This window comes from Chaetomium tenue (assembly GCF_020726465.1).
Source record: "Chaetomium tenue strain MPI-SDFR-AT-0079 chromosome Unknown F5144scaffold_5, whole genome shotgun sequence".
NCBI classification, from domain to species: Eukaryota; Fungi; Ascomycota; class Sordariomycetes; order Sordariales; family Chaetomiaceae; genus Chaetomium; species Chaetomium tenue.
In genome coordinates, this window is record NW_027117333.1 from 4,362,845 (window position 1) to 4,387,499 (window position 24,655).

The 24,655-nt window shown below is 56.0% G+C and overlaps 12 protein-coding genes across 12 annotated transcripts; 3 read left to right on the forward strand and 9 right to left on the reverse strand.

Moving 5' to 3' along the window:
* Nucleotides 1-155: 155 nt before the first annotated feature.
* On the reverse strand, nt 156-413 carry F5144DRAFT_493815 (uncharacterized protein; the record flags this gene model as incomplete). Its single annotated transcript, XM_066786000.1, has 1 exon — nt 156-413. A coding segment is annotated over one exon (258 nt), but the record flags the coding sequence as incomplete, so codon positions are not given.
* A 1,540-nt stretch (nt 414-1,953) lies between these two features.
* F5144DRAFT_493542 (uncharacterized protein) lies at nt 1,954-2,622 on the reverse strand (the record flags this gene model as incomplete). Its single annotated transcript, XM_066785982.1, has 2 exons — nt 1,954-2,290; nt 2,345-2,622. 2 exons carry the CDS (start codon nt 2,620-2,622, stop codon nt 1,954-1,956), a joined length of 615 nt encoding a protein of 204 aa, XP_066642170.1.
* Nucleotides 2,623-3,023: 401 nt separating this feature from the next.
* On the forward strand, nt 3,024-4,349 carry F5144DRAFT_580139 (uncharacterized protein). The gene is made up of 3 exons (XM_066789354.1): nt 3,024-3,260; nt 3,372-3,449; nt 3,563-4,349. The coding sequence occupies exons 1-3, from the start codon at nt 3,210-3,212 to the stop codon at nt 4,055-4,057; spliced, it is 624 nt and encodes a 207-aa protein (XP_066642171.1). The 5' UTR covers nt 3,024-3,209; the 3' UTR covers nt 4,058-4,349.
* Nucleotides 4,350-8,658, reverse strand: F5144DRAFT_580142 (NUC185 domain-containing protein). Its single transcript, XM_066789355.1, has one exon. The coding sequence runs from the start codon at nt 8,414-8,416 to the stop codon at nt 4,556-4,558; it is 3,861 nt and encodes a 1,286-aa protein (XP_066642172.1). The 5' UTR covers nt 8,417-8,658; the 3' UTR covers nt 4,350-4,555.
* Nucleotides 8,659-8,710: 52 nt separating this feature from the next.
* F5144DRAFT_580143 (dUTPase-like protein) lies at nt 8,711-9,952 on the reverse strand. The gene has a single exon (XM_066789356.1). It carries the CDS (start codon nt 9,478-9,480, stop codon nt 8,953-8,955), a length of 528 nt encoding a protein of 175 aa, XP_066642173.1. The 5' UTR covers nt 9,481-9,952; the 3' UTR covers nt 8,711-8,952.
* A 258-nt stretch (nt 9,953-10,210) lies between these two features.
* On the reverse strand, nt 10,211-11,648 carry F5144DRAFT_324929 (uncharacterized protein). The gene is made up of 3 exons (XM_066784076.1): nt 11,420-11,648; nt 11,173-11,314; nt 10,211-11,109 (listed from the first exon to the last, which is right to left on the reverse strand). The coding sequence occupies exons 1-3, from the start codon at nt 11,479-11,481 to the stop codon at nt 10,456-10,458; spliced, it is 858 nt and encodes a 285-aa protein (XP_066642174.1). The 5' UTR covers nt 11,482-11,648; the 3' UTR covers nt 10,211-10,455.
* On the reverse strand, nt 11,570-13,263 carry F5144DRAFT_580148 (isocitrate lyase). The gene has a single exon (XM_066789357.1). The coding sequence runs from the start codon at nt 13,236-13,238 to the stop codon at nt 11,841-11,843; it is 1,398 nt and encodes a 465-aa protein (XP_066642175.1). The 5' UTR covers nt 13,239-13,263; the 3' UTR covers nt 11,570-11,840.
* A 509-nt stretch (nt 13,264-13,772) lies between these two features.
* Nucleotides 13,773-15,662, reverse strand: F5144DRAFT_324935 (chromosome segregation in meiosis protein 3). Its single transcript, XM_066784077.1, has 3 exons — nt 15,150-15,662; nt 15,023-15,098; nt 13,773-14,973 (listed from the first exon to the last, which is right to left on the reverse strand). The coding sequence occupies exons 1-3, from the start codon at nt 15,386-15,388 to the stop codon at nt 14,131-14,133; spliced, it is 1,158 nt and encodes a 385-aa protein (XP_066642176.1). The 5' UTR covers nt 15,389-15,662; the 3' UTR covers nt 13,773-14,130.
* Nucleotides 15,570-17,311, reverse strand: F5144DRAFT_324993 (3-hydroxybutyryl-CoA dehydratase). Its single transcript, XM_066784079.1, has 4 exons — nt 17,052-17,311; nt 16,658-16,972; nt 15,994-16,578; nt 15,570-15,922 (listed from the first exon to the last, which is right to left on the reverse strand). The coding sequence occupies exons 1-4, from the start codon at nt 17,247-17,249 to the stop codon at nt 15,752-15,754; spliced, it is 1,269 nt and encodes a 422-aa protein (XP_066642177.1). The 5' UTR covers nt 17,250-17,311; the 3' UTR covers nt 15,570-15,751.
* A 1,114-nt stretch (nt 17,312-18,425) lies between these two features.
* Nucleotides 18,426-19,552, forward strand: F5144DRAFT_580168 (NADH-ubiquinone oxidoreductase complex I, 21 kDa subunit-domain-containing protein). Its single transcript, XM_066789358.1, has 4 exons — nt 18,426-18,565; nt 18,621-18,637; nt 18,730-18,935; nt 19,080-19,552. The coding sequence occupies exons 1-4, from the start codon at nt 18,503-18,505 to the stop codon at nt 19,361-19,363; spliced, it is 570 nt and encodes a 189-aa protein (XP_066642178.1). The 5' UTR covers nt 18,426-18,502; the 3' UTR covers nt 19,364-19,552.
* On the reverse strand, nt 19,517-20,932 carry F5144DRAFT_537538 (glycosyl hydrolase family 61-domain-containing protein; the record flags this gene model as incomplete). The annotated part of the gene is made up of 3 exons (XM_066787078.1): nt 19,517-19,879; nt 19,942-20,781; nt 20,816-20,932. The coding sequence occupies 3 exons, from the start codon at nt 20,930-20,932 to the stop codon at nt 19,817-19,819; spliced, it is 1,020 nt and encodes a 339-aa protein (XP_066642179.1). The 3' UTR covers nt 19,517-19,816.
* Nucleotides 20,933-22,698: 1,766 nt separating this feature from the next.
* F5144DRAFT_325114 (uncharacterized protein) lies at nt 22,699-24,584 on the forward strand. The gene is made up of 8 exons (XM_066784080.1): nt 22,699-22,797; nt 22,864-23,112; nt 23,172-23,326; nt 23,386-23,582; nt 23,634-23,741; nt 23,799-24,008; nt 24,101-24,197; nt 24,269-24,584. The coding sequence occupies exons 2-8, from the start codon at nt 22,900-22,902 to the stop codon at nt 24,564-24,566; spliced, it is 1,278 nt and encodes a 425-aa protein (XP_066642180.1). The 5' UTR covers nt 22,699-22,797; nt 22,864-22,899; the 3' UTR covers nt 24,567-24,584.
* Nucleotides 24,585-24,655: the final 71 nt, after the last annotated feature.

Genomic DNA, 24,655 nt, shown 5'->3' on the forward strand with positions numbered 1-24,655 from the left:
TGTCGGTTTAGTGTATTCGTGCACAACATGATCTAGGAAGAGCAGCCGGGTTGGCTGAAGCAGCGGGTGCAATGGTGACACGCTACCGAGACATGTGGGTTCCATTATGCCAGTTACGGTAATTTGGGGCGGAGACTTGTCCACCATTCATTCTCTCATGCTGCCATCCACCGCCAATCTGTCGGCGTTATTGACCGACTGCTTAGCACTCTGTAAGGTATGTGACCTCGACGTTTGATCGAACATGTCGTTTGGTTCATACCGGTGGCAACAACCCTCCCTCCCCAGAAAGCCCGCAATTTACAGCGGAAGGGTGTGCAATGCTGGGCGAACCTTTCAGTAGCGGCAATCAGGCTGAATATCCCCAGACCCATGGAACCCCAGATTTGCGTCGCATGCACCCGAAGTTTGAACTAACGCTGGAGCGGCACTCACTTTACCGGGCACGAGTCTTCTAGAAACCCCAGATTTAATCTAATTCAAATCGTACCCCATTCGGCATTGCGGGCTTTGCGGCGGGCCGCATCGCCCGGACAAGACGGAGGCGGGGGAGGGTCCGCAGCTTTGTGCGGGCCTGAGTTACACTGCTTTGCAGTGTAGTCGTTATGTATGTATGTGTTGTACTTCGTACCCAAGGAACAGCTGCGTCGGTGAGGTGTCGGTGGATGCGTTCCCTGTCCGGACAATGCATCCTGCCTTTGTTCGAGCCGTTCGAGTCTCGCAGATGCCCAGCACATGGAGGCACCACCAGTCCATGGCCATCAAGCACACTCCCAGCCTCCTTCCTTGATCCGGCGCAGGTTACGAGGGAGGGTAGTAGGGTGGATCAATTGCTGCGGAGGTTTGAGGAAGAGGGAAGCTCGGAAGTGAAAGGGGATGCCAAGTGCGCATCGACCCCATCTCAGGGGCTGCTCCTCCGGGCGGGCAGCCGGGCAGATCGGTGACTGATCCGCCTCTCAAGCCAAGCGGGTGTTGGCAGCTGCGAGTCTCGCCTTGGCGGCACGTGCGCGGCGCGGCGCAGCATTCACAGTATGCCTTTCAACAAGCCCCAGTTTTTGCTTTTCCCCAAAAACGAAAAGGCATCAAAACCTCTTTTCTGCAGCACACAAACACCTCGGGCATTACGAAGCACGCAGTAAGTAAATCCGGCGACAACAACGGCTCCGAACGCGGCCAGTCCCAAACCGAGTGCGTGGTTGGTTTTAAATCCAAAAGGAGGCCCTGTGGGCCAAGCAAAGCTGTCGCTTGCTTTCTGCGACGGCCCTCCCCACACGCAAGCGCGTTACATCCCAGATCGCTTCCAACGGTCGGCCCGCCATCCCTGAACCCCCTTTTCCTCTCTGATGCGCGGATGGACAATCACTCCCCACATTCGTCCCCTTCCGAGAGCTTCCATTCTGTATCCCTTTGTGGAGTCTGGTTTATGGAATCCTGGGAGAGCGCTGGATAGGTGGAAGGCTGCAGGGTTGTTATCCTCCGCATATTCCCGTCGTCGGGAGTGTGGATGCCGCCAGTAGTCTGGGGTACACGGGAGTGTCAAGCGGCACGGAATCCACGTTTAGGCGGAGTGGCTTACATACATATACACACATGCCTCAAGGCGGCTCCATCCGGCACCAGCGATATATTACAAGCCGTACTGCCGTTCAGTTTCCTGGGGCGGACCGCGTCTTTTTTTTTCCCACTTGGGTTATTGCCGAGTACCGGGCCGGAAAAGCCTTGTCGACAACCTCACGTCAAAGGAAAACTTTGAGCTGATTAAAAAGCACTTTTTTTCCTACTCCAATACCCCTTCTATCACTCCCCTCGACCCAGCCCAATGCCCCCGGATGTGTGATGGTCCGTTCCCCAACGCCGCAGACACCGTATATGCTGACCGCTCCTTCGCTACCATGGGAGATAGCGGTGGCGGACTTGTGCGAAAATTTTCACATTCCCCTTCCCGTTATCCCTCTAGAAGACGCCGTCCCAGCCCGTTCCCCACTGGTGAGATTGTTGGTGAGTAGGCTTCACGAGCCCCTCAATGTCGCTCGTGACCCAGCCGCCATAATAATCACCCGGCGGCGCGTGGGCCCTTTCGTTGTCGACATAACACTCCCAAGGTCCGACAAAGAACGCGATATAGCCCTTGATGGCCTCGTATTCTTTGGGCGGCTCGTTATACGACCAGATACGGTTGGTGAGGATGTCGGCGGCGGAGATGGGACTCATAATGGCATAGTTCGTGGCGGCGCCGTGGAATTCCGAGAAGGTCGCTCGAGGAGTGGTCGATAAGGGCAGCCGGACTCTGCTAGGAGGGATGTAGTACACTGCACAAGGAGACAAAGGGTCAGTAACCGTCGACACACAAGAGGCAATTTTCGCGGCTATCGCCAGGGGCCATCCGAGCCGGCGGCGAGAGATGACGATGGTGATGGAGAACGAGATGGAGATCATGGTGATGGAGATGGAGAAGCCAAGGAGGGGAAACGGACCCGGAGCGTGATGGGCCTCGAGCACCCAGTAAGCCTCGCCAGGCGGGCAGTCGGCCACTAGCTGACCGTGCCACTTGATCTGGATGTGACGGTTCGTCCTCTCCACAATTGGCGGACGAGGAAAGGCCGTGACATTGTGCTTCCGCATGGTGGACATGTTGCTGCCGCTGCCGGTGTTTTTTTGATGGGCTATGGGGGAGACTGAACTGGGACTGGGTCGAGGAGGAAACACCTTGCGGTCAATCCGAAAATATAAAGATGGCAAGGTGAAAAAAATGCTCTTCAATGCTCGAAAAGTCAACCGGGCCCATCCATGTGCAAGCTGCGGGTCATCGTGTGGCTTGCACGTCGGCCCACTTGATCCCTGCCCACAAACCCAGGCGCACGCGCATTCTGCAACGGGAAGAAGAAACGTTGACGCTTATGATTCCAGAGGGCAAGCACAATCCCTGCAGCACCAGCCACAGATGGTGCGTCATGGGGCCATTGCAGCCCCGCCGTTATCTGCGCCCCGCCTCGGTTGACCAACAGGAGGCGACTTCGGAGCCTGGAAACGGTCAGCCTGGCCCCCTTGTTCGCCACTTGCTCAACAAGTCAGCCGCGATTCTGGTCCTGGTTGAAGTAGTTAACGCAACGGAACGCAACGCAACGCAACGCAACACAGCAATTCTTTTTTGCTTTCTTCAAGATAATCAATCGCGACTATTGTCTACGAGACAAAAGCCAGAAAGAACCATGTCGAACCGCCAACTCTCCCGGGACATGCAAACCGAGTTCCAGGCCCGGGTACGAAGCATCCTCAACCCCGCGCTCCGCTGGGAAACACCTTTGCGGCCGCCCAGGCACCGATCGGGGCAGCAATACGAGTCGGAATGACCTGACATTGACGTCGTGTAGTTCAACGCAAAACAAGCCCGTCGGGAGGCGCAAAAAGCCGCCAAGCAGGACAACGAACTCAAGAAACAGATCCAGAATGTACGCCTCCGTATTCCCACCTACTGGCATTCCCGCTCGAACCCCGATTCTCACCGATTAGGAAGAGAAGAGCATGTAGATAGTATCACTAACACCCATTTCTCCCACTATAGCTTCTTAAAAAGGGCGAGACCGCGCAAGCCGCCCAAAAAGCCCGCATGCTCCTGGCTAAGCAAGCGATCGCTGCGCAAATGGACCAAGCCGCCGACATTGCCGAACTCTCCCTAGCGCAGATCCAGGCCAACAACGCTATGAACCGCATGACGACCATGATGTCACAATCATCCAAGACGATGCAGCGGGCCCAGCGTAGCGCTAACCCGGAGAAGACGCTCCTGACTCTGGAACAGTTCCGCTCGCAGAACGAGGAATACGCAATGAACAACGGCATCTACCAGGATGCCATGACGCAGAATACGTCAGTCCAGGTCAGCGATGACTCAGTGCAAGAACTGCTAGGCAAGCTGGCCGATGACGCGGGGCTTGAACTGGGCCAGGAGCTGAACGAGGCGTCGACTAGCAAGGTTGACCCCGTCAAGGAGCCCGCAGAGCCCACGCCCGAGGTTGAGGATGCGCTACAACAACGGCTGCGGGCACTCCGGGCTTGATCGGTGGACGTGCTAGGGGGGGTTGCGTTGGATAACATGGAACTTTTGGAAGGTGATGGAAATGTTGATTGTCGCGGGCACCAACCACACACATACGGTTACAAAGGGCGGACGTGGTATTCGGGCTAGATCCTCCTTGTTGCTCTTCAGCCTCAAGGAGTATTTCTACATGGCGTTTTGGTTGCTTGGGTTCACGATGATTAGGTCGCTACGACGGAGCGGAAGGTTTACGCTGCCATTGATTCTTTTGGGTTAGGAATTTATGATTACCACGCAGCTGCCGTTCATGAAATGCGCTTCCTCCATCATCTTGCATGTGGAACATCGCCTTGGTCACTTGACAGGTTTGCTCAGGAAATTTCGTCATTAAGCAATCCGTACATCCATGCTATGCTCATCCCATTTTGTCTTCCCAATGCATGACTCCGCACAGAATGTAGGCGTCATAACCCACCGCCACCGCCACCGCAAGACTCGCAGCAGTCATGCAGTAGATGCCTACATGTACAAACTCGCCACAGCTGTGATATCCCTCCGAATCATCTCCTGCGCAGCCGCCATCTTCTGGTACAGATCCGGGTCGCCAATGATGCGCGCAGCATTCTTCACCTCGCGGCACGTCTCATCCAGCCGCGTGATGGTCCTGACAATGGTACCCTCCAGCACGTCGGTCAAGTCCGTAATATTCTTGAAGCTCATGCCCCGTGCCCACTCATAGACGACCTCCATCAGGCCGAAGCGGGGCTTAGACACGAAGTCGTTGCTCTCATCGCTCGTCTGGATGACCTGGTGCAGCGTCTGGACGTTGTTGACTTTCTCCGAGAGATCGACGATGGTCTTCATGCCGCGCTCGAGGTTGGCCGTCAGCCGCGGGACCGAGTCGGTCTTCTCCTGGAAGACAAAGGCCGAGAGCAGGGCGGCGATCTCGGCGGGCTCGTAGTCGGCAAGCACGTTCTCCAGGATGAGCTCCGTCAGGACGAGCTCGTCGCCCGAGTGCACCTCGCACGCGACCTTGCCCTTCAGCTGGATGCGGCTGGCATCATCGATGAAGGAAAGGTCTTTGAGGACCTGGATGCGCTGCTCGTAGTCGGGGAGGAGTTGCAGGTTTTGTTCTGAGAGGGTCTCGCGGAGCTGCTTTATGTGAGTTTGGATGAGCCACTGGTCGTGGCACATGGCGTAGTGTTTCAAGAATGTTTGGCAGCCGGAGGCTGGCGACTTGATTACTTTGACCTCGGCTTCTCGCCGCTTACTCACAATGTCGTGGACCGCGAGGTTACGGATCCGACTCAGGTCCATTTCGTCCCACATATCCGTGTTCCAGGTCCGGCAAACCTGGTGCAGCTTATCCTTGGCCCTCATGTAGCCCTCGCCGCCAAAGATATCCGGTACGATACCCTTGACAATGTGTTTTGTGAGACAGACGAGGTCTGTCATCGGGATTTGCAGCGTCTTTGTCAAGATTTGCTTCTTGGCTTGCGGCAGCGGAGTGAAATGTTTCCGGAATGCTGGTACAAATGGAAGGAGATCTGTGTCATTACGGATCTCCCGGTTGGTCCTGATCTCGAGGATTTGAAACATGGGATTTGCCGCGCTGCTCTTAACGATCGCTCCTTCGGACAGCAGAATACCCGGTGTGCGGACGCCTTCCTTCATCCACACAATCAACCTCCCAGGCGTGAACATCTTCCGGCCGATAGGGTTGACCAGCAACATGCGATACAGGTCTACCGTCAGCTGCTTGAAGTCCTCACCGGCCTGATGGCACTCGTCCATGTGGCCATCGCAGACCGGGCATGAGTCTCTCTTGACCTTGGCCAAGTCTGCCTCAGACACTTTGACTGCCTTCTCGTGCTCGGGCAAAAGCTGCTGAGTGGCGTGCTCTGAGAAACTTCGCTTAATCATTTCCTCGATTTTGAGGGCCTCGACGCGCAGGAGGTTGAGAATCATGTTGTACGTGAGCCGGAACTGTGATCGGAGCTTGCTAGGCTCGCCGAGTATCATCTGTCGGAGGTCCGTGATGGGAGGCGCCTCGCCACCTCCTGGAGGGACAATGATGACGGAACCGACGGTATCGAGACCGCGCCTCCCTGCCCTGCCGGCCATCTGAGTGTACTCGCCAGGGAGAAGGTTGCGGAACGAATGTCCATCGTGCTTCCGGTACCCGGAGAAGACAACGGTCCTAGTCGGAAGATTCAAGCCCATAGCGAAAGTCTCCGTAGCAAACAAAACCTTGACCAGCGTCTGGGCGAACAGCATCTCGACGAGCTCCTTGACGATGGGCAACAGCCCGCCATGGTGGACGGCAATGCCGCGCGAGAGCAACTCTCTTAGTCTGATGATCTGGGGAAGCACGCGGTCCTCAGGCTTCAACCGCGCAATCGACTTCTCAATGAGCATGTGCACAGCGCTCTTTTCTTGGGCGGTGCAGAAATCCTGGTTGCTCAGTGCATCGGCATTCTCCTCGCAACGCTTTTTGGAGAAGACAAAGATACAGGCCGGAAGTAGGGTCCCCTTCTTCAAGAACTGTACCAGATGGACCCAAAGATTCTTGTCTTGGGCGGCGGACGTGTATCCGCCGGGCCTCCCCGCCCGCCCCATGTGACCAGGAGCGTGGCTTGCACGAGGAGGCCCGCCCCGACCTCGCTGTTGGCCAGCACCTCTACCACCACCACGTTGCTGATTTCCACCTCTTTGCTGCCCGCCGCGGCCCCCTCTACCGTTGGCCCCACCACGTGTTGGCTGTGCTGTGGCTGGAGGAAGCGTCTTTACCTTATCCTTGCCTTGGATCGCCATGTTGGCGTCCTTCCAGCCCTTTTCGACAAAGTTCTTGTCCGAATCGACGATCTTGTAGATATTCTTGTTGCCCCAGAGGTAGTGCTCTAGCGGAACCGGCCGCTTCGGTGTCGAGATGACGTAAATGTCCTTTTGTTTCGTCCTGCCAACCCAGGATGCGAACTCGTGCGTGTTCGGCACGGTGGCGGAGAGCAGAATCAACGTGACATGCTCAGGCAACATGATGATGACCTCTTCCCACACCACGCCACGCTCAAAATCGTTGACGTAATGAACCTCATCGAAGATGACGAATTCGACGTCACGGATGAGATCTGCTCCACGGTAAAGCATACTCCTGAGAATCTCAGTCGTCATGATCAGGCAACTAGCCTCGGGGTTGATCTGCACATCGCCGGTCAAAATGCCGACTTCGTCAAAGGTCTGCCTGAAGTCGCGAAACTTCTGGTTACTCAACGCCTTAATAGGGGAGGTGTAGATGGCCTTAGTCATGTGCCTTGCCGCGAGGGCGATGGCGTACTCGGCAACCACTGTCTTGCCTGCCGAGGTATGTGCCGCAACGAATACCGAATCGCCGTTCTCCAGGTGGTAGATTGCCTCCTTTTGAAACGTGTCCAACTCGAATGGCCATTCTCTCGCCATATCCGGCACAAGCTCGCGGAAGTTGGGCATCGGGCGGTTGATGTCGACCATGTGGGCCCACTCACGACCAGCCTTCCTAGCGCTGGACGCCGCGAGTGTGCCGCGAGGTTCTAGGGCGGGGAATTCGACGGGCAGAATGGAGTCGATATCTTCCACATCCTCGTCTTCGTCCTCATCCCCCTCTTCGTCGCCATCGGCGCGCGGTTTCCCGTCCGCTTCATCCTCAGCGCCAGGCGCAGCCTCCGGTTCCTGATCCAACACCTCTTCGACCTCCTTCGCCTGCCTCTCGCTGTCGGCATCGGCAAGCTTCCTCCTCTTGCTAAAGTCGATGCCCCGCTCAAGGCCGGGTGCAATCTCAAGCAGACCCCCCTCGCCAAGTGTGATGACCTTCTCGAGTTTCTTCCTGCTATCGCCCTCCTCCGCAGCAGCCGACGAGGCCCGAAGCTGGTCCTCTAAGGCGGCGGCCGACTCGATGCCTTCCAAACCGCCCGGAGCGAAGGGAAAGAACCCGGCAGCGCCGCGCACAAAGTCGGCTCGGCCGGCGGGCTTCCGCAGCATGGACGTGCTTGACTTGGCGGTGGCATGGGAGGCTGGAACGGTGACGTTGCGGTAGCCTGTGACGCGACCCTCGAGGCCGTGGCGGATAAAGCGCGTGACGGTGCGAGATTGGGTCGGGGCGACGCGGAAGAGTAGGGAGTAGTCGGTTGGGATGTCCCAGCGCTGCTGTAGTTTGTCGAGCCATTGGTCTGAGAAGGTTGTCGAGGGAGAGAGGTATTTCGCCTCAAGCTCGGCGCGAAGTTGGTCGGGGTCTTGGGGCTTGGGTTCGGGTGTGACAGTCTTGTCGAGAATGTCGTCAATGGCATCGAACGAAGTATCGCCATCAAGGTGTAGCGCTTGCATGGCGTCGCTGAGTTCTGATGCCATGTTGGCGTGGGGTAGGCCAAGCTGGCCTGCGGGTAGAAGCTGTCGCTAGATTGGACAAACTTTCCTGTGATGTTGGTGGAAAAGTGTTGGAGTGTTGGAAATGCCCAATCCCACGCAAACGCAGTAGAGGTATCCAGTTCGTTGACAAGAGACAGTAGAGCTACGAATAGAAGGGGCCGAGTTACCAGTGGGGCTTTTGTGGTGGGTTGCCCTGGCTGGCGGGGTCGAGAGCGGGATGGGACAACTGCGGGGCATTCCACCCCCTCGAGCACTCAGCTCAACCACTCCGGGAATCTACTCACTCTCTTCTTCAAAAACAACCAGAAGCCGAACAACAATGTAGATGGTCTATTACATGGGAGTGGAAACCATGAATTTGAAAGGCGGCCACAGATTTTGTAAGGGATGGTTCGGTCAACGACTTAGTTATCCCTTTTCTCTTACTCATGCACTCTCCAGCCAAACCCTATCTCAAACTTGGGTATGTACATCCATACAATACATACGAATACACAATCGCGAATGCATCAATGGATTCATCTCCTCTCGCCGTTAACCCCCGTTCCGTCAAGGCCAGTGCTATTTCCCGACAACTGATAAATACCATTGTATCCCTCGACCGCCTCCTGCATCGGATAGACGACCATTTGCGCCAGTCTGGCTCCTCTGACGAGATGAAGCCCAGCAGTATTCTTGACTTCCATCAAGGCCCCCAACGCACCTTCATAACCCGCGTCCACCACCCCAGCCTGAATTGCCACACCAGACCGCCAGAGCGTCGACCTGCCAAAAATACTCCCCATGCAATCCCGCGGCATTTGAACCGTTTCGATAAAGTCGATGAGATAGGCACCCGGTTTCAGCTTGACTGAATCGTACTTAAAGCGCACTTCATCGGTTTTTGCGGCTCGGCGTCGCGTATTGTCGAAGTCGATAGTGCCCGGCGAGGTCCATCTGTAGGCTCTGAGGAAGGTAAGGTCGACGCCGCATGGCTGTTGCTGTTGAGTGACGGATCGGAGGTTCCGCACTATCTGGCGTGAGACAATTGAGGCTCCGCTCAGCATCTTGAGGTTTTGTTGTATATATGTACAAGATTGTTCAAAGTCGTCAGATGGACACGGCCTGGGATTTTCTCAGTTAATGAATTTGACTCCTTTTTAGGTACCTAGTGGGTCTGAAGTGATGCAGACCCAGAATGGTGCTATGGACCTATTTTGCCATGCCTTTTAGGCCTATCACTGTTGCTCCGCACACGCCCTCGGTGTTGTTGTTTTGTTGTTGTTTTGAGCAAGCTGAGATGGGGGAGGAAAAGGAGGATTCGGGGACATCGGAAATAAATATAAAAAGCTCACCACCAAGCCCCATTCGCCGGTCGAATGAGGGTTGGTAGTTACGAAAACCCTGAAAAGAGAGTTTTGCGCCGCGAGGGGGAGTCGAACCGGTCCTCTTTCGATTGGTGTCCAACCGGTCCTCCTCCCAATACCGCTGAGCTAAACCGGTGTTCAACTTCAATTAGGAGGAGGCGGTGACGGTGTGACCTCGGAACTTGTATATATATCACTGGCGGGAAGGTGTGGCGGCAGGTGGTGCGCATATTATTGAGATGAAAGCGGTGACGGGGTGGGACGGGGAGAGGGCGGGAAGGCACGCAGTCCACCCTAGGCCAATGAACACTGTATAACATACCGCTCCTATACCCAGGTAGCTCTGAGCGAAACATTGGAAGAAGCCCAATGAGGAACCCGTAAGATCTGGAGTCTCCTGAAGCCATGTGCTGGAAGGCATCGTACCATAGAAAAGCAGGGGCAGACGCAAGAGTGTTTCTTCAAGGACTGTCCGCTATACCAAGCTCACATGATTGACACCTCGAGGGGTTGCTGATAAACGTTGCCCTACACAAAGTTAGATATATTTCCAAACGGAGAATATCAGGGGTAATTCATCTATGATCTATCTCCGTTATGATCCTTTTCATGATTACCACCCAACCCCTTCTCTTCTCTAAGAATGGCAACCCATCCATCCCTTCCCACATTTCATCACTCGAGGCTATCCTTGAGCGCATTGTTGACTGGCGGCGCCGCAGCCGGGCCTTCGGGCGTGACATATGCCTTGCTCATACCGCCGTCGACGACGAAGTCAGACCCGTTGACGAAGCTGCTCTCGTCGCTTGCCAAAAACACCACGGCCTGCGCCTGTTCAATGGCCTCGCCGAACCGCCCCGTCGGGAAGTGCACCTCGCGGCGGTGGCGCTTGGCGGCGTCGTCGCCCAACCAGTCCTGCAGCAGCGGCGTGTTGAGCGGGGCCGGACACAGGCTGTTGAAGCGGAACCCTTCACGGGCGTGGACGATGGCGAGCTCGCGCGTAAGGGCCAGAACGGCGCCCTTGCTGGCCGTGTAGGCGAGCTGCGGGGTGGCAGACCCCACGAGGGCAACGACCGAGGCCGTGTTGATGATGCTGCCGCGCGCCTTCTTGTTGCGGCGCAGGGCCAGCACGGCGTGCTTGCAGCCGAACCAGACGCCCTTGACGTTGATGTTGTGGGTCAGATCCCAGATCTCCTCGGGCGTGTTGAGAGCGTCGTCGTCGCGCGCGTGCATGATGCCCGCGTTGTTGAAGATGACGTCCAGCCCGCCCCAGGAATCGAGGTGCTCGACGCTGGCCTGGACGTCGGCTTCTTTGGAGACGTCGCAGCGCTGTTTACCGCCAAGTTATCAGTGTTTATTCCTGAATATATGACTAACAAGCGGATATCCTACCTTGGTCTCAAGGCGGCCGGCGTTGGGCACGAGCTGCTTGACCTTGGCCAGGGCCTTGTCCAAGGCCTCCTGCGAGATGTCCGTCATGAGCACATTGGCGCCTTCTTTCGCAAACAGGATGCTGGTCTCAAGACCGATGCCGCTAAACAGTGTTAGTTGCGTCTCTTGTTCTCATGCTCGCCTAAGGTACACCAAGTCGTTACACGACTTGCATTCGGCAAGGAATGTGACTCTGCATCCAACTTACCCGGCAGCACCAGTGATCACCGCATTTTTGCCAGCTAGACGGCCACGACCCGAGGAAGCCATTGCAACAACAAATCAGTTTTACAGAGTGTAAATCAGGTTATAGAGTTGTTTGATGTTTCCTAGACGGCGGGGATGGTGTTGAAGCGCAATCGGCGGGGTAGAGATAAGCCAGCCAGACCAGTAAACAGAACGATAAGAGGTCATGGGACCGCCCAGCGCGCCCTCTCAGGGTTCGAAGTCCAGAACAACTCCCACCTCTCCTCCTCCACACTGTCGGACTAACACGGATTGGGCACTGCTGCTGTTACATTGACTCTGATACTCTACCCAACGAACCTCTTTCTAACTTACCTACTGTGTATGTATGTACATACGTGCGTACATAATCCCAGTACAGCATGAAATTACAGTCCAGTGGTCTACACAAACTGCCCCTCCGTATTCCCCTCGCCCATACTCTTGCTCCCCGAGCTCCCGCTCTGGATATGCCCCAGCACCGCATCCACATAATTGGCCCCACTCCACTTCTGGTGCGTGAGCACGTCTACACCGAGCTCCTTCTCAGGCTTCTGCACGAGCTCCACATACGCCGCCATGCCCTCCCCCTTAAACCGCCTCGCCAGCTCACTGCTGATGGTCGCCGTGCTGTGCAGGCCCGCCAGGCTGACCAGCTGCAGCACGAACCCTTCCCGCGCAATGTCCCAGATGAAGCCCTGTAGGGACTCGGGCGTGAACCCGTGCGCCATCCAGTTGAACGACGGCGACAGGTTGTAGACGAGCGGCTTGCCGGCGAAGCGGGATCGCACGGCGCGCCCGAGGTCCGCGCACACCTTCACGTTGGGGTCACCCGTCTCCACCCAGAGCATGTCGGCGTAGGGCGCGAACGCGAGCGCGCGCTTGGTGGCGGGGGCCATGCCTGCGCGGAAGTGGTAAAAGCCTTCGCGCGTGCGCGGGACGTCCCAGTTCCAGTAGACCGGGTTGTTAGGTGTGAGGGACTCGGCGAGCTTGCGCCGGGAGGTGATGCCCATGTCGCGGTCGGCAGCGACGGCCGAGGTGTAAGTGGCAATCTTGTCCGCACTGACACCGTTGGCTTCGAAGTGGGCGACAGCTGCCTCGTCAAACGTGACAAGCTTGGTGTTCTTCACCCATTGCGCCTCGAACGCGTCGATCTCGGCTCCCGAAGCGCCCTTGGCTTCCATAGTCGCAAGCGTCTCAGCAAGCGACTCGGCAGCCGGGTCCGCCACACCGAGAATAAACTCGTGGTCGCGCACGTCGACCGACGATGACAACAACTTGCCGCTCTCCGAGTCGGTGCGCGCAATGACCAGGTTTTCCGTGCCCATAACGTCCCACTGGAACCGGGCCGCCTTCAGCCGGTTGATGTGCTCGCCCGTTGGGACGAGTACCTTGCCCGCCAAGTGGCCACACTTCTTCCCGCCGTGCATCTGATCTTCAAAGTGCACCGCCGCAGCGCCGTTCTCGGCGAACAGCTTGGCCAGCTTCATGACGGCCGTCAGTCCACCGTGGCCCGTGTCGCCATCGGCGATAATGGGGCGGAAGTAGTCGACGTAGGGTGTCTTGGCACGCTCCTCGGCCGTCATCTGGGATCGCAAGAACCAGTGCTTGCGGTCGTGCATGCTCTGGGCCTTGAACATGCGCTGCACCTGGTTGGGCACCGTGTTGTATGGGTAGTCGCCAAAGTCCGGCGATACTTCGTTGGTCGTCGTCAAAAGGGACGAGCACGCCCACCCGGAAATGTAGAGCACCTCCTGGTGTGGCGCCTGCTGCGTCATCTGGATGGGGTCGATGGCGCCCATGGTGTGGATCGGCTGGCCGGCCGCCTCGCGCTCGCGGATGAGGTTCCAAAGCTTGCGCGCCATCACCGAGCTCGGATAGGACTGTTGTAGCGAACCGCGCTTGCTCACCACGTCGGCGGCCGTCCAGTCGCGTTTGATCCCGGCGAACCGGGGTGACGCCCACCACGCCTCAACATCCTTCACTTGTTGTTGGTGCAGCGCATCCTCTGCCGCGCCTGCCTTTTGTGCCTCCGGGAGAAGCTGGTATGATTTTGCGGGTGCGGTGGACGGGATCGAGGGATCGAGGGGTGGTAGCGGCGAGGCCATTCGGCTAGAGGCCGATATGAGCCGACGGGAGCATGTGACAGCGGGACCGGAGACGAGGGCGGACAGCGGCCTTAACGATGCGGTCCGCCGGGGGACGTGGGGGATGATTGTACGCAGCATTGAGCTGCTGTGGTTGTTGTCAATGGGCGAGTTGCGGCCAAAACGTGTCGTTGAAGCAGCTAATTGACAGGAGCGAGTGTAAGAGGGAACGGAGGAGAGTCGGGTTGGTGATCAAGATCTAGGAAAGCTTGGCCCCGCCAAGGCCGGGGTGTGGGAACCGAAGCTACCCGGGAGCAGCGCTTCGGTTTCGGGTATACGGAGCGACTCCGGGGTTGAAGGTTGAAAGGACGGTGATGCCGCCGGATCCGAACGGATATAGGCGCTATTCCGTATACTAATCACAGTTTGTGTGTTGGCCACTTGGCCGCACCAATTTGAACTCTCCCGCAAAGCTAGTTGAGTATTGGAATGCTGTGTCTTGTGATTCGAAAAGCTGACTCAGGGGCCATTGGGTTGCTAGGTAATGGAAGATTTGAACCAGGCAGTGCTCATACAGGGACCGCTGCATTGGATTCCAACGTGAGTTTCACCACAGACCATCCATCTCGGCCATTGCCTCCTCGCCGTCGTCAAAGCCGCCTGTTCGGTGACCGGTTTCGGCTTGAGCCGAAGTCTTCTTATCCCCGGATGATCCTCCCGCCGCGCCAACCCCTGTCTCAGCTTCTGCCTCCGCCATGAGTGCATCCAGGTCGTCGTCTTCGTCGCGAGTTACTTGTGTGGTTTGTTTCTTAGCCCCGTTGCCAAAAATGCTCTCGTTCACCACTGGTTGAGCCGGCCGGGTTGGGAGCGACTGCGCTTCGGCCTCGGCCATTAACGCGTCCAAATCATCGTCGTCAGGCCCCGCGGTTGTCGTTGGGGCCACAGCTCTGGCTCCGTTGCCGAATATGCTCCCAGAGGACGGGGCGGGTCCGGGCCGTTGCGTTTGAGCTCTTGCCTCTGCCTCCGCTTCCGCCATCAACGCATCCAAGTCGTCGTCATCTGGAACATCGCCTCCCACCTGCCGGGGCGGTGCAGTGCTCCCAGTGTTCCGCACTGGAGTAGCATTGTAAAGATCGTCTCCAAAAAGATCATCCGCGGTAGGTGTTTTTGCCCGTTCAGCAGCGGCCTTTGCCGTCGTCTCGAATATTGGCGCAACTTTAGGCGGCTGCTGCGGGCCAACCGCTCCCCGGTGAATTCGGTTGTCTTCTTCGTCCTCCTCGATAGCCGCCCTGGGCTTGAGCTCGTCGATCCATTTCTGTCGGGCACTGCGCATAGTGGTCTTGTGGCCTGTCTTCTCCACCATGGCAAGGGCATCAAGGAAGGTGGCCTTGGGAAAGAGGTCGTCTAGCCATTCTTGGTAGAAAGAGAGCAATCGGGCGGCGTCGGAAAACTGAGGTTGGTTAGATGGGGCTCCTAGAACTATGAGCTGCGACAATTACCTCATGTCCCTTCCCCTTCAACTTGAGCCTCGGCGCCATCTTTCTCAGTTTTGGGATCCCCTTGTCTGAAAGCAGTCTGCATCAGGGTCAGCCGGCAGTAGGAGTGAAAAATACCAGGTTTGCTGACCTAGTCTCATCCAGCTTTACTCTTGGAGCCCTAGGTTTCTTTTTGAGGTCGAGCTCCTTGTCAATGCCGAGAATATCCTTCTTTTTCTCCCCTTCCCCGTCCTTGTCATTCTTAGCCGGCTCAGGGCTGACAGACCTGAACGGGTCGTCATCCCAATCGGCAAGGTAATCATCGACGAAATTTCCGGTATTTCCTCGGTTTGCAGTACCTGCTCCCTTGGAGGCCGTCTTTGAAGGCATTTTCGCAAATTAGCTAGTCTTTCTTTTCGTGTTGTAGGTTGGTTGAGTTGTCGTTTGTTTGAGAGACGCGTTAATTGGGAACTGGGATGCTAAAGCGCGTCGCGTCAAACGGATGCTGCCAAGCTTCCAGCCGCTCGGTTCAGCAATTAAACCCTGGCACACGGACCTGATTTGTCGCCGGCCCCGATTGCCTGATCTGAACACCCTCTCTGGTTCTGCTGCTTCACAGCCTTATTGCGCATATATCCGTCGCACGTTAGGGAGAAGTTGAAGGCCAGTGCCCAGACATGGCTTATTGATTGCCCCTACTATCTAGTCTCGGTACTGTCTATGTAAGTCCACCCCCATACCTAGGTAGTTCACTTATTGATTCACTCCAAGTTCCTCCAACCTTCTCTCAGCCCAAGCCCCCAAATGGCCAAAATATTTCTCGGGGTTATTGCCACTCCAGTCTTGAAGGGCGAACCAGAGATGGCGCACGTCCCCACCCGCCCGAAGAACGCGCTCGTACTCCGGTGCCTCGAGGAAAAGGGCCTACAAATATTTGTTTAATCAGGTGTTGCGAAGCAATATCGAGCATGGGAGTTATCTAAACAAAAACGTACCTTGAAATATTGCCTTGACCATGTCGCGGCCTCGTCCGACACGTCCGCTTTTACGGTGCGAGGCAAACGGGACAAGGAAGGCGCCGCATCTTTATCAACGACTAAATCGACTGTCACCGCCATCAACGGGTCTGACAGGATAGCTGGCACAATGCGCCCAGTCTCCCAGTCGAACAACGACGTCACGACCGGCTGGTTGTTCTCATCCATTGCAACCAACATATTGTGAATGCCAAAGTCGCCGTGATCAAGGACGAAACGGTATAAATCCGTGTTGTCATCGCCTTCGGGCAATATGCGTGGGATGAGACGAAGGAGCGACTGCTTAGCCGCTGCGGCAACTGGACCGACCGTATTGTCGTCGTCCTCGCATCCAATCATGTCTCCATTACCCTTTATGGTTGCTTCGATCTTGGAGGTGAAGAGGGCAACGCAGAACTCGCGTGTAGGAGCAACGGGAATGGGGAAGAAGTCCGGTTGTTGCTCGAAAAGGCGTTCTAGGAGCCAGGCAGAGGCGAATTTGGGCGGGACTTTAAACTTGTAAAGCGATGCGCGAATGTGAGCTGCCCGGGAAAGAAGGCAAGACTAAAAGCAACGAGTTAGCATACCTCTAGGTGGTACCTATCTAGGTACGAAGTGATGACGGGATGGTATATGGATGTACCTTCTGAAGCGGATTGAGACACTCCCACACCCTAGCCTCCCCCACGGCTCTTTGGAACACAAGCAATCGCCGGCCGGTGATATCTTTGGGACGATCAAGCTTGGGGCCCTCGTGCTGCACTGGAAGGCGATAATGAAGCAGGCGAGACGCTAAGATACCTGGCTCTGACTGTAGGAGCACATACACCGCTGCCTCGAATATAACCTCGGGTACTTGAAAATGGATCGGGGCGCCGTCATAACCAGGCATGTTGACATCGCCGCGGGCGAGGCGCGCTACAACGTCCATACCATTGGATAACTTGAGGTGAAATCCCTTTTCCCGGACGGCTTCGTGTAAGCATCGGGCTTGGAATGATTGGTGTAAGACTTAAGTTGCGCTCGATACAACTTACATAATTATTATACCCCGTGGATACGTGTGGAATGTCAACCACCACAGCGAGAAACCTGCCTTCGATTTCCTGAATGAGAAGCTTCACGTCCCACTCGTTATCGAACGGACTGCTACCATGACGGACCAAGGTGAGCAAGTGCCGGCCATCAAAGTCGTAGCCATTGGGCATCTTGGGCCAGTCGTCACGGGATGGCATGGTGAGGTAAGAGATTTGGCGAGAACGGATTAACAAGAAGAGAGGTAAGGGGGGTTGGGAGGGGGGTTGTTGGGAGGGGGATTGTTGGGAGGGGGATTGTTGGGAGGGGGATTGTTGGGAAGGGGGCTGTTGGGAGGGGGGCTGCTGGGAGCACGGGGGGTTGGCGCTGCCAGTTTATATACTACCCGGCGGCACGCTTCCACGTTACCCTCTGCTCGCCTCGATCATTCGACTTTCTTCCAAAGAGCCCCTAGTTATCCGAAGAGTCCCAAGTGGTGATGTCATCTGTGACATACATGATGGACCACGGTAAATGCTGCGTCATCTAATTCAATAGCTCGAAGGCAGACATTCGTTGCCTTGGGGACTGTTAGCACCTCGTACATGTAGTGTTATCAGTGCGTGGATTTGTTGACCAATTCATTAATTAGGGTCTGGTCCTTCTGAGCCCACAAGGGACCACAATTCGATACCTAATCACCGCTCACGTATCGATTTTCAATCAAATATTGAGACGAACAATACGCAGTTGGCACGCTTTCGTAGATGCCGGGAAGAACTATGGCATGGCGGGTGAAGTTTTATCAACCGGCCGATTCGCGATGCTTTTATCTCCAACATCGCTATCATACCGTTGGACCACCTTGGGCCGCGTTGGCCAATGACCGGAGGCAGTTGTCAAGGTGGGAGACACCGCACAGCTTATGGACGGCCAAGCCATGGACGACATTGTGTCCTGTAGAAGCAACGTTGTTCAGACGACCTGAATGACGTCTGGTGGAGAAGTTATTCCTCTGAAGTTCACTGTCGGTCGTTCTGGATCATGTTCTGAGAGAAACTCATGAGTCAAACATCGCAATCTTTCTTCGGAATATTTTTGTGTTGTCCAACTGACACCCTATAAGAGCCGACACTCCCACATCATCAGCGCTAAAAGCAACCGGTAGGAACCGGCGATTGGTGACGCCAGCGTGGTCGTCCCAAGCACTGATTCATGCGATGGAAGTCAAAAATAGTAGGTTTTGTGAATGGGTGTTGTTGCTGAGAGGTCTTGGCCCCGATGCCTCATTTGTGGCGCTTGTTGTGGCCGTGCTTCCGAGTGGAACGCCTCACATCCCCACATCCCACTACAGCTAGGCCTGAGGCAGCAACAACTTGGAGCTCGAGACCCCAGGAAGCTTCAATCCGGCAACGGGACCGACTCAATCGCTCAGCACATTGCGACTCTCAACGACGCCTTGTCGGCCGCCAAGATGTCGAACCCAACATCTCAGACGTATCAGTGGCCGAGCAAGACAGTCAAGACTGACTATCCGGTAAGTTCACGCCCAATTGTTCGCTTCTTGCGGCCCGCACTGACGCCGAAATCAGCTCATCGATAATGACCCGTACGTTCTTCACAATCTTCACCTTCTTCCCCGCCAGCACTGCACCGGATGCGATCTCCCCCGAGCGAATCTGACTCAATTCAATACTACAGACACTTTATGCGCGTAGTCCGGTACGCCCGTACGTCTGACTATGTGCACGGCGTCGCTGCTGGCGTCGCTGGCCCCGGTCTGCTCTACACCATGGAGAGGTTCGCCCCATCGCAGGTCGGCAAGGGCGGCTTTGCCCAGGCCATGCGGCTAGCTGGCTTCATCGGCCTTACTGGCGGCTTTCTCTACTACTACCAGCGCTCCATCCGTACGTGACCCGAATTTTGCTTTGGACGACCGACCCCGCGATCCTACACAGGAATACCGATTTCTATGGGAAGCCGCGTGGATCGTGGGGAAGAAAGAGGGACCTGTTTCTTCTCGGCTGGTGAAGTTGCTGACCGTGATGCAGTCCGGTTTTACGGCATGAGCGAGAACGCCCGGGAGGTTCAGATGGACATGCGCGAGATGGTCGACAAAGTCAAGGCCGGCGAGCCTCTCTACGGCGAGAGCAAGCTGACCCCCGCCATGCAGGGTGTCGCTGCCCGCCAGTCGAGGTACTCGGCTCTATTTTTCGGCGTCCTTCCCTGGTTCAACTTTGTGAACCACAGCCAGCACGGCGTCGACACGGCCAAGTACTACCAGCAGGCGGAGCGGGAACTAGAGGCTGAGCGCCTGGCCAAGGGCTCATCATGAGCAGATAGCTAGGGAAAGGGGTGGATTGCAGACGTAGGCGGTGCGGCTATGCCTGGGAGAGGCACCAGGTCCCTTCTCAGGTTGGGCGCCAGGTGTACGTACATATGACATTTAGACGACGGCCCCGCAGGTCCCGAGCCAACACACATTTCTTTTTTTGCGTCAACACAAATAAATTCGGTTAAAGTACCATCATTCCCTTTTCCGCATAATAGTGGCCAAGAAGAAGCCTAAGCTTCGCCCTTCCACTGTGCTCACGCAGCATCATTCGACATCATCGCTCAGCGTTGCGTCGCGAGGATTCAGGCTTTAGTGTACAGAACGCAGCGTATTTACTAACAAAGGCTATGCTGACAAGTTTCCGTTTACAGCTGTCGAATCATCAACAGCCCGACCCCCGCATCTCACTCGCCCTCCGCTGGCACTTGATGTGCGGTCATTACCAGCTGCCCCTTAAGAACTAGGAGCGCATTGCGAATAGTACGGCGGAGAAACCGCCTTGCAAGTGTAGCCGGACTATCACGATTATCAGCAAAGCCAACCTCCCCCGAACCCAATCCCGAGAGGGCAAAACTTACCGCACACTCAGTGCAACCCGAGTATCCATCGCCACCGCACTGCCCGTACGCCTGCACGGAGCATGCGTTCCCGCCCCCGGGCGCCGCACCACCGCCGTTCCCGCCAGTGGAGCCGCCGCTGGATGGCGCCACCGCCGTGGGCGACGAGCCGACCTTGCACGTCTTCTCGCAGCCGGAGCACCCGGCGCCGGCCTGCTTGTTCGTGCCGCCCGCGTACACGGCCGGACCGGGCGCCTGGTACCCGCTCAGCGCCGAGTGGATGTTGATCTTGATGCCCGGGTCGTTTGCGCTGTACGCGCCGGGGAACTTGACCGTCGCCGGGCTCGCCGTGCCGCTGCCGCCCTCGATGCTGATCTGGTAGCAGCTCATGTAGAACTGGGCGCCGTTGGCCTGGCCCGCCGTGTGCAAGGCCAGGGCTTCGGCGCGAAGCAGGTAGTCGCCCGAGGCGAGGTCCTTGGGAATGGGGACGTCCATGCGGCCGCAGCAGTTGCTGAGGTCGCGGGTGCCCCAGTTGTCGTCGTCGCCCGAGTTGCCGCCGGACTTCTTGGACCACGAGTTGGAGAAGATCTTGAACCAGCCCGTCGAGCCGTCCGCCGTGGTCGCGTCCGACACCTTGGTCAGGTACACCTGCACGGGGCCGTAGTGCGCCCCGCCGATGGCCTCGTTGTTGCAGCTGCGGTCGCCGGGCTGCTGGTGCATCTCCACCGTCACGGTCCCGCCCGCCTTGACGGGACACTTGCCGCTCACGGCGCGGGCGCCCGTGTTGCAAACGAAGTCGCGGCCCCCGACGTTGGTGACGGGCGAGTTGCTGCTCGGCAGGCGGACGCAAGAGCCACCGTGCTAAGCTTGTTAGTCCGGGTCTAAGTAGGGAAACACCACAAGGAAGACTTATATAATCGGTGCCGTCAACCCAAAGCTGCTGGAAGGTAGCATGCCCGGCAACTTCTTGGGCTGCAAGAGCGGCCAACGCGGCGGCGAATGTCGACCTCATGATGGCTCTGACCGTAATGGAGGATTCGGGGATTTCAATGATGGACCTATCACGACTGGAGGAAAAGGGGAGCCGAAATCAAACGGCGTGGAAGGGCCTGATCGATTCACGCGTTGATATATAGTTTATGTCTCTCCCCTCTTCTTGACCCGATCACACCCTCGGACTTGCTGTCGCACCTCTCAGGCCGTCCTCTCGTTTAATTACCGGCGCTACCGGTATCTGTGACCAGGAAAATATTGGCATGGGCTCCTTCTCGGTCTTTCTTTCAACCACTACTACCTCCCGAAATAAGCATCTGGGGCCCCGGACTGGACTGGCAGCCTAACTTGTATTAAGCACTATACCCCAGATTTTGGATGGCTCTTCCAGGACTGGAGTACTATGCAGCCGTCAGCCACGCGCCCGACAACGGCGACACAACTCCCGCAGGCATTGGTGGTTGGCTGTCTGCGCAATATCAAACTCCAATTTACCCGGCATCGCGGTCTCCCAATCCGCCCGGGACTTCCTCAACGGGTCTTGGTAGACTGGCTGAAGCATTCCGTCCCGGTTATATTTTGTGGGCGGTTCAACGCCACTTAACAGCTGCCGAGCCGTGTTGTCGTCGGTGTCGATTGGGTAAACCTGCGTGGGCAATCAGTTGGCTCTTGGGTTTGGGAACCATTTTTGAGAAAGGGAGGCAGCTTTCTTGGTTTACTGGCAGCAGACGATGACATGGTATCGAAATGGTGAGGAATCAAAAACGATGGTCTGGTCCAAGGCCGCATCCCCCGGGGTCCCGTGCCCCCAGATTCCCTGATCCCCGATCCAGAGATCTCACTTGCAAAGTTCCTGGGTCCAGCCAACAATAAATAGGTCACATCGTTCGTGCAACTTCGGCCACCGAACGACATTTTTTGGCAGAGGTATTTTGCAATCTAAAATGTGTTCGTTGCAGCCATGCCCTTGACGGCATCTTACCTACCTACTGAAAGTTCTGTCACTTCGTCGAAACAGTGATGGTCAAAGACGGGGATCCATTTCCTCAAATGATGGATCCCTCAAGAGAGTGGTATGGCTTCAGGTTGCTTGCCATGGGTTTATCAACTTGTGACACTGCCAGGAAACATTAAAGCGTAAGGTAGGTGGTTTGGTCTCATAGACTACAGGTAATCGTCGGCACCTCTGAAGTTTGATTGCTCCAATAGATTGAGACTCAACCTTAACTGTAGGTGATCCAACTTCTAAGTTAGAGGCCAATGGAATCCAGGCTGCTGGTTCCTATGGTAAATGCTAGCACAGAAGGAGGTGCCAAACTTGGCCCATTCTGGTCAAGGTACCATGTAAGTAAATATGCGCCTATGATTCGCCTTCGATGATTGCCCCTGCCCGCCAAACTCCCCAATCCCGTCTTATGGGTGACGCAGGGGGAAGGCGACCGATGAACGGTCAGCAGGAGCCCACGTAACCACGTTACCCAGCTAGTTGGAGAGCGGGAAAGATCGACGGCACAACAAGCTCAATCTCAACTTCATCAGTGCTTCCAAAGTTCAAATCGCTCGCTACCTGAGTCAGACAGTCAAGGTATACATTAATGTTGGTTTATCGGCGTTTGATTTTGTGATAGACACCAGCTAACTCAACTACAGTATTTCGGTATCACCAGATAAACGACATGCTGTGATCGTTTCGGTACCAAGAAGTCAGACTCTTGCTCGACAACCACGGCCCACGGAAGCTATCTCGGAGCTGGTCGGGCGACTCGGGCCATTTTGCTGCGGCCAGTTAGCCGGTCCAATCGTCGCCGCTGCCGTAAAACTTACTCCAGGCCCGGGAGTATAACCGAGTGAGTATAACCTGTACACAAATCACGGTGTAAGTAGGTAGGGTTCCCCGCAATGACAGGTCGTGAATAGAATCATCAGAACTGACGTGTACGGTGCTACCAGAGCTAGAACTCTTCAACTTAGCTCTCTTCGACTCGAATGCGCGATATGCCTTTCTTTCGCTTTACCCTTGCTAGCGTGGCGGTGGGCCAATTGCTCTCCGTCAGTAGCACTGGAGGATTGCTCCCCGGAGTATGGGGTACGGCTCTTCCATACGAAGGTGGTGTCGGGCCTCAAGCTCAAGTCATTGACCAACGGGACTTCAATGCGCTCCACGAGGTGCCTCCCCCGTCCCTGGCGGGCGGGTTTACGGTGCGTCCTTAATCTGCCATCGATGCTACTCCAGAGAAGCTGATTCGGACTTCCGTTAGCAATTCTACCCCCCAGGAACAAACAAGGAATCACTCACCGCTCAGCCCTTTCATATCTACGACGAAGAGTTCCTGGCCATTATTGGCCCCAACCCGACGTTGACGCTGCTCAACCACACCGAATCAGACCCCATATTCCACGAAGCACCTGTCTGGTATGGCTTGATAATGACTCAGATCGGGCTTTCACCGAAGAGTTGCTGACCCTACCAAGGTATCCGGCCAAGGACGAAATGTTCTTCGTTCAGAATGCTGGCGCGAGGGCTGCCGGAACCGGCCTCGCCAAGTCGGCCATCATTCAAAAGATTTCCCTGTCAGCCATCTCCCCTGAGATAGTGAGCCAAAGGAATGCAAGCGGCTCGGTAAAAGTTGAGGTTGTGGATTCCAACCCCCAGGTCATCAACCCGAATGGTGAGTTCCCAATCCTGGTCAATCTTGTGCAGGGCTGATATGAAGAAATAGGGGCGACCAACTACGGAGACCAACTTCTGTTCCTCGGCGAGGGTCAAGGGGAAACCGTTGCCCCAGCTATGTATCTCATGAACCCGGAACCTCCGTATAACACTACGGGTGAGAAGCCCAGCCTCGGCTGAAGTCGGATTTGCATTAACTAAGCGATACCTGCAGTGATCCTGGACAACTTCTTCGGCCGCCAGTTCAACTCGCTCAACGACGCCTCGATCAGCCCCCAAAACGGCGAGATTTACTTTACGGACCCGACCTACGGATACGTGCAAAACTTTAGACCCGCACCAGGACTGCCGAAGCAGGTCTGGCGGTTCAATCCAGCTACGGGAGTAGTGAGAGTTGCTGCCGATGGGTTCAATATGCCCAATGGTAAGTACTGCTGGCTAGAGGCAACAATGAATGCTCCTAGGAGGAATGCCCCCAGAAAGGGAACCTGGCTCATTCATTGTGTTCCCTTCTAGGCATCGCCTTTTCACCAAGCGGATCCCATCTGTACGTTGCCGACACGGGAATGACACAGGCCTTCTTCGGAAACGATTTCAGCTTTGTTTCAAGCATGTAAGGCAGCCTCCGTTCTTGCCCTGGTGCCCCATCAACTCCAAACCCGAGTCGCGCTAATCTGTTGCCAGTTACCGTTTCGACGTTCTTGAGGACGGCACCCTGGAAAACCGCAAGACCTTCGCGTTTGTGACACCTGGTGTGCCGGATGGCATTCACGTTGATACCAAGGGCAATGTCTATGCCGGATGTGGTGATGGCGTGCAGGTGTTCAATCCGTCTGGGAAGCTGATTGGCAAAATTTACCTCGGGAGCATATCGGCCAACTTTCAGTTCGCTGGGAAGGGGCGCATGGTGATTTTGGCTGAGACCGAGTTGTACTATGCTACCCTGGCGGCTGAGGGCGCGTTTCCGGGGAAGCGGTATTGAAGATGTCGGGATGGTGTTTAAAACAAAAGTTTGCGTTAATAGCGTGTAATTGAAGTCTTGAAGCGCCAAAAGAATAAAAAATAAAAATA

What these genes read in the sequence shown, in the direction of transcription:
- F5144DRAFT_580139 (XM_066789354.1), top strand. Translation starts at nt 3,210, where the DNA reads ATGTCGAACCGCCAACTCTCCCGGGACATGCAAACCGAGTTCCAGGCC. An exon ending in AAACCGAGTTCCAGGCCCGG is followed by an intron (nt 3,261 to 3,371) that starts GTACGAAGCATC and finishes GACGTCGTGTAG; the next exon opens with TTCAACGCAAAACAAGCCCG. An exon ending in TCAAGAAACAGATCCAGAAT is followed by an intron (nt 3,450 to 3,562) that starts GTACGCCTCCGT and finishes CTCCCACTATAG; the next exon opens with CTTCTTAAAAAGGGCGAGAC.
- F5144DRAFT_580142 (XM_066789355.1), bottom strand. Translation starts at nt 8,416, where the DNA reads ATGGCATCAGAACTCAGCGACGCCATGCAAGCGCTACACCTTGATGGC.
- F5144DRAFT_580143 (XM_066789356.1), bottom strand. Translation starts at nt 9,480, where the DNA reads ATGCTGAGCGGAGCCTCAATTGTCTCACGCCAGATAGTGCGGAACCTC.
- F5144DRAFT_324929 (XM_066784076.1), bottom strand. Translation starts at nt 11,481, where the DNA reads ATGGCTTCCTCGGGTCGTGGCCGTCTAGCTGGCAAAAATGCGGTGATC. An exon ending in GTGATCACTGGTGCTGCCGG is followed by an intron (nt 11,315 to 11,419) that starts GTAAGTTGGATG and finishes AACACTGTTTAG; the next exon opens with CGGCATCGGTCTTGAGACCA. An exon ending in CCGGCCGCCTTGAGACCAAG is followed by an intron (nt 11,110 to 11,172) that starts GTAGGATATCCG and finishes GGCGGTAAACAG; the next exon opens with CGCTGCGACGTCTCCAAAGA.
- F5144DRAFT_580148 (XM_066789357.1), bottom strand. Translation starts at nt 13,238, where the DNA reads ATGGGCGCCATCGACCCCATCCAGATGACGCAGCAGGCGCCACACCAG.
- F5144DRAFT_324935 (XM_066784077.1), bottom strand. Translation starts at nt 15,388, where the DNA reads ATGCCTTCAAAGACGGCCTCCAAGGGAGCAGGTACTGCAAACCGAGGA. An exon ending in GTAAAGCTGGATGAGACTAG is followed by an intron (nt 15,099 to 15,149) that starts GTCAGCAAACCT and finishes ACCCTGATGCAG; the next exon opens with ACTGCTTTCAGACAAGGGGA. An exon ending in TGAAGGGGAAGGGACATGAG is followed by an intron (nt 14,974 to 15,022) that starts GTAATTGTCGCA and finishes AACCAACCTCAG; the next exon opens with TTTTCCGACGCCGCCCGATT.
- F5144DRAFT_324993 (XM_066784079.1), bottom strand. Translation starts at nt 17,249, where the DNA reads ATGCCATCCCGTGACGACTGGCCCAAGATGCCCAATGGCTACGACTTT. An exon ending in CCACGGGGTATAATAATTAT is followed by an intron (nt 16,973 to 17,051) that starts GTAAGTTGTATC and finishes GTCCGGGAAAAG; the next exon opens with GGATTTCACCTCAAGTTATC. An exon ending in GTCTCAATCCGCTTCAGAAG is followed by an intron (nt 16,579 to 16,657) that starts GTACATCCATAT and finishes CGTTGCTTTTAG; the next exon opens with TCTTGCCTTCTTTCCCGGGC.
- F5144DRAFT_580168 (XM_066789358.1), top strand. Translation starts at nt 18,503, where the DNA reads ATGTCGAACCCAACATCTCAGACGTATCAGTGGCCGAGCAAGACAGTC. An exon ending in CTACTACCAGCGCTCCATCC is followed by an intron (nt 18,936 to 19,079) that starts GTACGTGACCCG and finishes ACCGTGATGCAG; the next exon opens with TCCGGTTTTACGGCATGAGC.
- F5144DRAFT_325114 (XM_066784080.1), top strand. Translation starts at nt 22,900, where the DNA reads ATGCGCGATATGCCTTTCTTTCGCTTTACCCTTGCTAGCGTGGCGGTG. An exon ending in CCCTGGCGGGCGGGTTTACG is followed by an intron (nt 23,113 to 23,171) that starts GTGCGTCCTTAA and finishes GACTTCCGTTAG; the next exon opens with CAATTCTACCCCCCAGGAAC. An exon ending in ACCTCCGTATAACACTACGG is followed by an intron (nt 23,742 to 23,798) that starts GTGAGAAGCCCA and finishes CGATACCTGCAG; the next exon opens with TGATCCTGGACAACTTCTTC.